The sequence below is a fragment of the Colobus angolensis genome, unplaced genomic scaffold (assembly GCF_000951035.1).
Source record: "Colobus angolensis palliatus isolate OR3802 unplaced genomic scaffold, Cang.pa_1.0 Scaffold55, whole genome shotgun sequence".
NCBI lineage: Eukaryota > Metazoa > Chordata > Mammalia > Primates > Cercopithecidae > Colobus > Colobus angolensis.
In genome coordinates this window covers 7,104,064-7,114,898 of record NW_012119043.1, presented here as the reverse complement: position 1 = coordinate 7,114,898, position 10,835 = coordinate 7,104,064, and the positions used below count along the sequence as shown (strand labels likewise).

General features: G+C 47.1%; 1 protein-coding gene across 1 annotated transcript in view; it reads left to right on the top strand.

Annotated features, from left to right (window-relative positions):
- Positions 1–7,483: 7,483 nt before the first annotated feature.
- The window catches only part of EMP2 (epithelial membrane protein 2), a 25,981-nt gene continuing 22,629 nt past the window's right edge, over positions 7,484–10,835 (top strand). The window contains exon 1 of the mRNA XM_011961431.1: positions 7,484–7,701. Within this exon, the coding sequence (XP_011816821.1) occupies positions 7,484–7,701 (218 nt within the window). The remainder of the gene's footprint in view (positions 7,702–10,835) is intronic.

Here is a 10,835-nt window from a genome sequence, read left to right as displayed (position 1 = left end):
GCCCATCATCAAGTCCTGTTGCTTCTGCTTCTGGAAGCACTCTCTGCTCCCTCCCTTCTGCCCGCCCCTCTGTTCCCACCTCATTTGCTACCCTCATCATTTCTCAGCAGGGCTGCTGCAACAGCTTCCCCACATTTGCCTCCTGCTACTCCATCCTTCTGACTGTGGAATGGTTTTCTTCTAGAATTAGATCATGCCTTTCTGCTTACAAAGCTTCCCCAGCCCCCATGGCCTCCAGGATAACATTCCCTTTCCTTCGTGTGGTCTCCAAGGCCCTTAAACTTCTTGCTCAGTGGAGAGTCCTCGTCCATCTTGGGGCCCAGACCAGCACATGCTCTCCTCCGAAGTGTGCCACTCTGCATCGTGGGGTATCCCGAACTCCTTGCCTGTGACACCCTCTCCCCACCAATCTGTCCATCGTTAGAGACCCAGCTCAGGTGTCGCTTCTTCCATGAAACTTCTGATGCTGCTCCCACCCCAGCACAAGTGTCTCCCATCGCGTGCCATCATGTCATGTCCATCCGTTTATACACCCTTGCCCTTTAGGGACCCAGAAGTCCCAGGGCACACAGAGCATGCCTTATTCATGCCCAGTACGTAACAGGTGCTCAATAAATGCTGGGTGAATAACTGCTCCATTTTTAAAGAACGGGCAATGGGGCAGTGATCAGAAGGCTGGGATTAGAGCTCTGGCTCTGCCACCTGCAAAGTGGATGATGTGAACAAACTCCTTAACTTTGATTTCTCACCCACAAAGTGGATCGTAGTCCTTGCCCGTCCTTCTGACAGGACTGTCCCCTCACCGACAGGTATCTGCCCTGCATGCAGTGGTGGGAAGAGCCGTCAGCCTGGAGGACTCGGGGATGACCCATGTTCTCTGCTTCCCTTGTCCCCAGTGTGCTTTGCAAAGCATGTTCCCAGGATGTGGGACCTGGAGGAACAACTTAGCAGTGGCCAGCATCTGAAGCTATGTGTGTGGGCCTAGGACTTTGGCTAGATCCCTGATCAGCTCTTAAAGTAACAGGACCCCAAAAGGGAAGGGAAATTCAGATTAAAGTGGGCTACATAATGGTTTGTCTGGTGCCAGGCTGCTTGGGTTCAGATGCCAGCTCCAGCTTTTACTAGCCGTGTGACATTGGGGAAGTTGTCTAACCTCTCTAGGCCTTATTTTCTTTACCTGTAAAACAAGGCTGCTGGGTACGGCAGCTCATGTCTGTAAGCCCAGCACTTTGGGAGGCCGAGGCAGGCAGATCACATGAGGTCAGGAGTTCAAGACCTGCCTGGCCAACATGGTGATACTCTGTCTCTACTAAAAGTACAAAAATTAGCCAGGCATGGTGGCAGGTGCCTATAATCCCAGCTACTCAGGAGGCTGAGGCAGGAGAATTGCTTGAACCTGGAAGATGAAGGTTACAGTGGCTGAGATGGCACCATGGCACTCCAGCCCGGGCAACACAGCGAGACTCTGTCTCAAAAAAATAAAAATAAAGCAAGGCTAATTAAAACACCTTCATCATAGTGTTTTGGTGAATAATGAATAAATTAATCCAGGCAAAAGGGCTTGGAACTGTGCCTGGGACACACTAGGCAACAAATGTTGGCTATCATTATTGTTGCAATTGTGGTTGTTGTTATTCCAAGAGATTGGAAGACCCAGGGCTGTGCAGACAGAATGGTCCTCAGTGGCTTCTGCCCTGGGGCACTGCCAAATTCCAGTGTCCCGCCTGTTGCCATTTCCGGAGAGAGCCAAATGCTGACTTTGTGCCCAGAGCTCCAGCCACAGTGAGCATGGAGCTGGGCAGCCCAGGGTAAATGGGCTTCCTCCTTCCCCATAACATCTCAGACGCCTGAATATTCCTGGCTGGCTGGTGTCCAGATACTAGGGCAGAAGGCTGGGCTGACCTTTGCCTTCCTGAAAACAGAGGCCAAAGCCACCGTCCCCTCGGAGTGCTCTGGGCAGTAGGAGGGGCCTGGGTTCTGGCCAGCCTGGGGTTGAACTACCAGCCCCGGAGCAGGCCCGGGAGTCAGTGCAGGGTGGCCTGGGTGACTGCCCTCCAGCCTGGCCCTCCCCAGGGTTCTGGGCCAGAGCCTTCCTGGCCGTTGGAGCAGGAGCTGTGGGTAGAACACTTCTGAGTTGGGAGATTGCCTCGGACCTCCAGACGCCAAACATCTCAGGTCTGTATGGAAAGGTTCCACACCTCGGGATTGTCCTCTTGCCTACAGTTCCGGGAAAAGGCTCCAACTCAGGCTGGGAATCGGCTGTGGTTTAAATAGTAGGAAGAACTCCCGAGGGTGGGAATGGAGTTGGCCGGACGGAGTGGTCATCTTAACAGCACGTTCTCCCTCCACGGGAAGCCAGCTGGGCTCTCTGACTCTTGTTCCCTGGCATGTAAGGGAGCATGTGCCAAAGTGACTTCCTTTGGCAACAGCAGGCAGGGGCTGGGGCTTACGGGTGGAGATTTGTGTTGTTACGAAGAAGAGGACAGGAGTGGACCCTTACCCTGTCCGTGGGCAGATCCCACAGACTTTGATTTATCCACGAGACCCTCATGGTGACTTTCCACGAGCAGCAGCAAACCAAATGTTGCTTCTGGAAGAGGAAGGCCCAGTGAGCCTCCAGAAGGTTGTTTGTGTTTCTCCACACCCGGAGCTAGATGTGCGACACACACACACACTTTAAACAAACACTGGACTAAGGCATAGCGAGACGGCACCTCTACTTAGGAAACAGTGAGGATAATTCTCTTTGTTATCTGGGGTCAGGATGGACATTTCTGGGAGCACTATGCTTCTACCTGTCAAACTATAGAACTTGAAACTCCAGCTGGGCACCGTGGCTCATGCCTGTGATTCCAGCCCTTTGGGAGGCCAAGGTGGGAGGATGGCTTGAGGCCAGGAGTTTGAGACCAGCCTGGGCAACACAGCAAGACTCCATTTCTACAAAAAATAAAATTAGGCGGGCATGGTGGTGCACAGCTGTAGTCCCAGCTACTGGGGAGGCTAAGGCAGGAGGATCGCTTGAGCCCAAGAGTTCGAGGTTGCTGTGAGCAATGTTTGAGCCACTGCACTCCAGCCTGGACGAGAGAGAGAGATCCTATTTAAAAAAAAAAAACAAAAACCTGAAACTCACCGAGCCACAAATGTTCCACTTTGTGTGCAGAATTTCCATAACACCACCCACACTTCCCAGTGTCTCACCCCTTTCTCCTCCCTCTTGTTCCTCCTCCACAGCCCCCCTCTCTCCGGTTCTGACGTCCGGAGGATGCTTGTTGCAGCTTGAAAAACCCATTTGCTGTTCTTCTACCCTGGTTATGGGTTCTTTTTCCTTTAAAAAGAAATTTAAGTCTGAAGTTGTACTTTCCTGTGTTCTGTATTATTTTATGTGATTATTTTTATGCGTATTTTGGGGGAGTATTCAGGCCTTGAATGTGAAGACAGCTTACCATGGTACCTACAATGCATCGAATCAAGGTTGGGGCATCCAGGCCATTTAGTGTACTCAGTGAGATCTACCTCACCGAGTTTCTGGATACTCAGAAAAAGTGATTCATTTAGAAATCAATTTCAAAAACAGAATTGAACCCATTCTACCACATGTGCTTTGTTCCTTTTAGATATCAAGGAAAAACTTTATCCATAATCCAAACCAGTCTCAAAGTTAGATCAATAAAGACTGCAAGCGCTTCAGCTTGTCCAGTGAGCTAACAGGATGAAAAATGCAGCCAACCGTATGCAGCCTAAAGCATGTTTTTTTTTGTTTGTTTGCTTTCTGGGTTTTTTTTTGAGACGGAGTCTCACTCTGTCTCTCAGGCAGGAGAGTGCAGCAGTGGGATCTCGGCTCAGTGCAACTTCTGCCTCTCAGGTTCAGGCCATTCTCATGCCTCAGCCTCACGAGCAGCTGGGATGATAGGCACCTGCCACCACGCCTGGATAATATTTGTATTTTTAGTAGAGACAGGATTTCGCCATGTTGGCCAGGCTGGTCTCGAACTCCTGGCCTCAAGCGATCCGCCCCACTTGGCCTCCCAAAGTGCTGGGATTATAGGCATGAGCCATTGCACCCAGCCTAAAGCATGGTTCTTATTCAGGCCCTCTCTTAATTAGCCCAGTCATCTCTCAACCTTAGTGAATGGGTCGGTGCAGAGAGAGGCTACCTTGACAGATTCCTCCTGCCTGGTACAAAGCTCAGTGGACACAGAGATGATGTGACACTGCCTTGCGCCCTCTCTCCTGATCTTAGTTAGGCTGCTGCGTGGTTTTCACCAGGCCCTAAGCATGTGAGTAGGAAAGAGAGTCGTAGAAAAATGCCCTGTATTTGGAACTGGAAAACTGGTGAGTTCCAGTCCTGTGAATTTTGGCAAATCACCCAGAGCCATTAGGAGCCTTGGTTTCTTATCTGTAAAATGAGGATAATGATACCTTGTTCTGCCAGCATCATAAGGTTGACATGAAAACCCAGTGCAGGATGTGTTGTGTAAGCTGAAGCTTGACGTTTAATCATGAAGAATCTCGTTTTCATGTGGCATGACCCCTATGGGCACCCCTTCCCCAGGGATCTGCCTTATCGCCTACTCATCTTGGGATTATGTCGAACCCCTGTGTCCTGCCCACAGTTAGAAGCGAATTTGCTGTCTTCCCTGAAAAGTGCCACACGTGGATTGCTTGTCCTAGTTGTCCTGTGACAGCAGCAGTTGCTGAGGCTGCACCTGGCAGGCAGCAGGGAAAGGCAGAGTCAGGAGAAAGACTGGCTGGAGAATGTGCCCTGCAAAGAATCAGGCCAACGACAGGCTTGTAACCAAAACCATACATTTGTTGTATTTGGGGTTCTCCAACAGAAGACTTGAAATTATTAAAAAAAAAAAAAATTGGAAGGAACTGAAGCAATATGGAAAATAGGTGGAACCACAGAGCGGAAGGAAAGACGGAAGGAAGAAAAGAAGGAAGGAAACTAGAAATGCTAGGGGAAAAGGAGTTTTTCAAGGAAAAGTGCAATCATAGTACACTATTTGGCTCTGTAGAGTACACTATTTATATAGCAATCATGTAAATGACAAATTATTGATCTAAATGTAGACTGTATTGAGATGGTGGAAGGAGGGAGATGGGGGGCAAATTATGGTGGAAAAGAGAAACCTTTCCCTGAGCAGGAAGTGAATAATTAAGTTAACCAGGAAATAGAAGTTCATGAATATTGTTTGGAAATATGGAGATGGGAAGTAGAGTAGAAACACCTGAAAAGATTAAAAGTGATTGCTTTGACCAGTTGTGGTGGCTTATGCCTGTAATCTCAGCACTTTGGGAGACTGAGGCGGGAAGATCCCCTGAGATAGGGAGTTCAAGACCAGCCTGACCAACATGGAGAAACCCCGTCTCTACTAAAAATACAGAATTAACCAGGTGTGGTGGTGCATGCCTGTAATCCCAGCTACTCGGGAGGCCGAGGCATGAGAATCACTTGGACTCGGGAGGCAGAGGTTGTGGTGAGCTGAGATCGCTCCATTGCACTCCAGCCTGGGAAGAAAAACCAAAACTCCATCTCGAAAAAAAAAAAAAAAACAAAAAGTGACTGCTTCCAGGTTGTAGGACAGGGGTATGACAGAAGACTGTTTTTTCACCATATGCCTTTTGGTTCTGTTATCTTCTTTAAAAAATCATCATTTTATGTAGATCAAAACATTTTTAAAAGAGAAGTTCTGCAAATCATAGGACTTTGATTTCTACATAGAAACTGGAACATTTCATCTAGTGCAGTCTCCTACCTTCAGGTGGGTAAATGCCAAAACTCAGGTGGCCTTTTGGAATGTTCTGCTTGGCCCCTGAAGAAATTGAAGAAGGAAAAAAGCAGTTTGTATTCCACAGCGAAAGTTATGCTTCAAAGTGGCAGAGGCTTTTGGGGAACATCATGGACTCTTGAAAGATTGTTATGGGGCTTCTGAGGGGTCTCCCACTGAGATAGGGTGATTGGAGTAGCAGCCAGGAGACCCTGGTCTAGTTCTGACCTCGTTCCTGCTTTGCTGTGAGATGGAGCAAGTCTTGGCCCTCCTTGGTTTCTGTTAATGCCCCTGGACAATAGGGCTTTGAGTTTTCCAAGGGCCTTTACAGCTCTACATTTCTAGAACTGGACAATGATAGCAAATAGCTGTCAGAGGGGGAGAGACAATAAACAACTGAACAAATAAGATGCTTTCAGACCATGCAGATCCTCCAAAGAAAATAAACTAGGAGGATGGGCTAAATTATGCTGGAGGGGGCGTGGTTACTTTACATGGTATGCTCAGAGGCGCTTTTCTGGGGAGGTGATGTTTGAATTAAGACCCAGACAATGCCAGAGAGCCAGCTGAGGGTGAAACAGAGAGACCGCTCCAGGGAACCGTGTTCCAGGAACCAAGACTAGTTCCCCTAAAGCAGCAGAGCAGTGAAGCCTGCAGGCACAAGGGCAGGCATAGGGGTTGGGGTGTGGTAGGGGAAGGAGATGGATCCGTATTTACTATTACACTTTTCAAAGGGAAAATAACTTTTTGTGAAAGGCAAGGATTAATTGTGATGCCACCTTGGGCTTAGTGGACCAGCCTTCATCCAACACACAGCCCCGGGAGCTGTTTGTTCTTTCGTATCATCAGAGAGGGCAGGATGCAACATGGGTGTATGTGGTGGCAAGGAGATAGCACCACTTGGAAAAAGCCCTAGGGAGCTGGTCTCTAGGGACCAGAATTATATTTCTTGGGGGCAACTCCACCCACTCACATAAATGCTTAAGAGTTGGTCCAGTGCTTGGTCGGGCACGGTGACTGACACCTGTAATCCTAGCGCTCTGGGAGGCCAAGGCTGGTGGATCACCTGAGGTTAGGAGTTCGAGACCAGCCTGGCCAACATAGTGAAACCCTGTCTCTACTAAAAATACAAAAATTAGCCGGACATGGTGGTGCACTCCTGTAATCCCAGCTACTCAGGAGGCCGAGGCAGGAGAATCGCTTGAATTCAGGAGGTGGAGGTTGCAGTGAGCCGATATCGCGCCACTGCACTCCAGCCTGGGTGACAGAGCGAGACGTCATCTCAGGAAAAAAAAAAAAAAGAAAAAGAAAAAAAGGTTTCGATACCCTCTGAAGACGCTGTGAAGATCTGGGCTGATACAGTATGAACAATGTCCAGTATACATGGCAGTAAATTAAATTGTTTAAATTATAAGTACAATAAATGCACATACTCTTTGATTCAACGCCTTCACTACTAGGAATCTATCTTTAAATATATTAATGCAAGGTGTGCAAAGAAATAAGTGGAAGGATGCTCGTTGGCAGTGCCGTATGGAGCAGCAGAAAGTCTGGGAGCAACTTAAATGGCTACCAACAGGAAACTAGTTAAGTAAATTGTGGTGTAGCTGCACAACGGAACACCAGGCAGCCATTCAAGGAATGAGGTGTATTCGTAGGCACAGGGAAAGAATGTTCTCTGAGGGATATTATTAGAAAAGCTAGGTTGGAGGATGGGGCTTAGACTTGTGGCCAAAGGAGTTTGCTGGAGCTCCCAGCTCCACACTCCTGTCCCCTACTGGCCCTCGGCCGCCAAAAAAAAGTTGACTGGGGCGCAGTGGGAGCAGCCATGCCCAGAAGGAGGTGCGGTCGAGGACAAAGCACTGCACCGGGGCCTGAATAAATGCGCTCCACCAATCCAGAAAGCAAACAGTGCGCTTCCTCCAATCAGGTGTGAAGGGGTGAGTGAGGGGCGGGACAAGAGGCCGGGAGTGTTACTCTGGTACAGCTCGCGCCACACGGAAACGTGGAGTGAAGGATAAGTGTTTTCCCAGTAAATATCTCTGGAAGGAGGCACAGGAAACTGAGAAGCGTGGTTGCCTCTAAGAGGGCAGGGGCTGACTGGCGTCGGGAATAGTGGCGCAGAAGGGAGACTTATTTTGGTATAGAGATGCAGGAGTAAAGAGTTATTTTTATTCCCTCTTAAACATTCGGGGGATTTCCGCTACTTGTGAATAACTTCCTCCAAAGCCTCGGGTGAAGTCACCAGCAATGTCCTGGGTTCACAAGTTCTAAAATTGAGCTACCCCAATTTGGTTTTTACTGGAGATCTGAATTCCAGATGTCATAGGAGACCTTTACTTCTCTTGTTATTTTTCAGAGTGCCTGATGGTTCAAACCAACCTCTAGCCGCCATTTCCCTTACACTGTACTCGCAACCTTACTTGACTTCTCATAAAAACATATCCCTTTCTCTGTAGAAGCTTGTTCCTGATGTCTGAAATGTCCAATTGAAACCATTCCCAGAGCTTAAAGCAGTACCTCCCAGACATCAGCATTTGACATCCACCCTGAGGATTTCTGCTGACACCGAGGACCACCTGTCCTTTTACTTACATTACATTTTCCCTGAATTGTTCACTTTTAAAGCTTCAATAACTTGGTTTAAAATGATACTTTACATCACTACTCTAAGTGGTGTTTATTTCTTATAAAAAGAACGTTACAAATAAATACAATAAACTCAAAATGTTATTAAATTCTAGCTACAAATACGTTCTAACCAAAGATCTGCTTTCTCTTTTTGTTGAAAAGAAATTAGCAAGTATTGGAGAGGGACTAGTACCAAACTGGGTCTTTTCCTTGGTGAACTCAGAAGGATTGGAATGAGGACTTTTTCACTATGTGGTTCAGTGTTGCTTAATGCCCTATGCAAAACCATGCCTTATAACATTTTAATTCCATCCTTTGGGAAAGAATGGGTTAAAACCATTTTTTTCTAGAAAGTTTTAGTTACATGTCCATATGCATTTGTGTCATCTGAGCTGAACAGCATATGAAGCCATTATTACCCTGGAGTTAATGGCCCTGGTGAAGTTGGCATTTGGGCATTCCTGCTGATGTTAAAGTAACAGGGCATTCAGCATGGTACATGAGCCCTTTTTCCCCCCAGGGTCAGAAATGCATCTATTTAAAAGAAAAAAAAAAAAGGAATGCATCATTTTGGAGGCAGCAGCATATGATGGCAGCTAAGAATGATGCAGGCCTAAACAAAGGGGAATTTGTCCTTTTTGAAAGAATTAGAAGAATCTTTAAGCTGGTTCATTGGGTCCTTCTAATTGTTGATGCACAGACTCACAGCCAGGACCTCTCAGACTGAGTTCTGCAGCCCTACAGCTCCTGGCTCATTGTTAATGCATCCTAGGTCTCAAGGAATGGACCCTGTATGAGCCCAGGAGCCTTGTTCCATTCCGTGGGGGGTTAATGGGGGTGAGAATGAGCATGGTTGGAGAGGAGAGCTGGCAGTGAAAAGGTAGAGGGTTTGTGCAGTCAGTGCATGTCCACTAGAGGAGGGGGAATAGTTGGTACCAGAAAAACGCCTTTTAAAATGAACCTATTTCGGGCTGGGGATGGTGGTTCACGTCTGTAATCCCAGCACTTTGGGAGACCGAGGCGGGCAGATCACCTGAGGTGAAGGGTTCGAGACCAGCCTGGCCAACGTGGTGAAACTCCGTCTCTACTAAAATACAAAAATTAGCCGGGTGTAGTAGCATGTGCCTGTAGTCCCAGCTGCTGAGGAGGGTGAAGCAGGAGAATCACTTGAACCCGGGAGGCAGAGGTTGCAGTGAGTCAAGATTGTGCCACTGCACTCCAGCCTGGGCAACAGAGCAAGACTCTGTCTCAAAAACAAAACAAAAAAAGTCCTATTTCAGAAATATCAGTGAATGCTTAAACTCAGAGTGAAAGTTTCATGAGAGATAGGATCTTTACAATATCTCAAAATACCTTCCCACACATGCCACAATATGGATGGCTACTCAGGAGGCTGAGGCAGGAGACTCACTTGAACCTGGGAGGCGGAAGTTGCAGTGAGCTGAGATCGCGCTGCTGTACTTCAGCCTGGGCGACAGAGTGAGACTCTGTCTCAAAGAAAAGGAAAGAAAAAAAGAAAAGAAAGAAAATGTCCTTGTTTTTCAGAACCACACACTAAAGCACTTAGTTCTATGGTTTAGGCAACTTACTCTCAAGTGGTGCAGAAAAAGACAGAGAGAGAGACAGAGAGAGAGTGTGTGTGGGTGTGCATTAATCCATTTAAAACGGGGGCTACAATTTCATCCCAGTGAACAGAAGGTCTGATTTGCACTGTACTTCAAAACATGAAAGTACAAATTAATTTTTTTCCAAAAAATGTAGTAACTGCTCACAAATTATTGGAATAAAAGAAGAATGAACCAAGTGTTGATATTAGGAGGTTGCATCTTCCAGCTAGATCATTTGATGTGACATCTTCTCTTGACATTTGAGTTTTGTTGACCAAGATGATGGTTATAATATACTCAAAGATTTTATCAATTTTCCCCAGTGTGACTTTTAATTGTTTGATAGTTAAAGCATTCTTTTGAATGCTTTTTCCTCATTTATTGGGAACTTGTCCAGCTCAGACAAGTCCTCATGTATTCATGCCCTCAGTGGATTTTCATCTGATCTCCCATGACATTTTCATCAACTTTGGACAACTGTAGTTCTGTTGTAAGACTTTGAGTTTCACTTTGCAGTTGCTTCCTTTGTATATCATTCAAACTGTCCTGCCAAAGTAAAGCATTACCCTGAAATCTCAGTGGTTTAACATTCAGAGGCTTATTAATTCCCCAATCATGGTATGTGTCTAAGATGTGAGGTTTCAACCTACTATGGCTGCACCATCCCCAGCTACTTCCTTAGGGAGAGGGAGCGTGGAAAACTCATACCTGCTCTCCTCTGCATCAGCCTGAAAATGGCCATGTCATGCAGTTCTGGCCCATTGGTTAGAATTAGTCATGAGTACCTGCTCTCCTCTTCATCAGCCTGGAAATGGCCATGCCATGC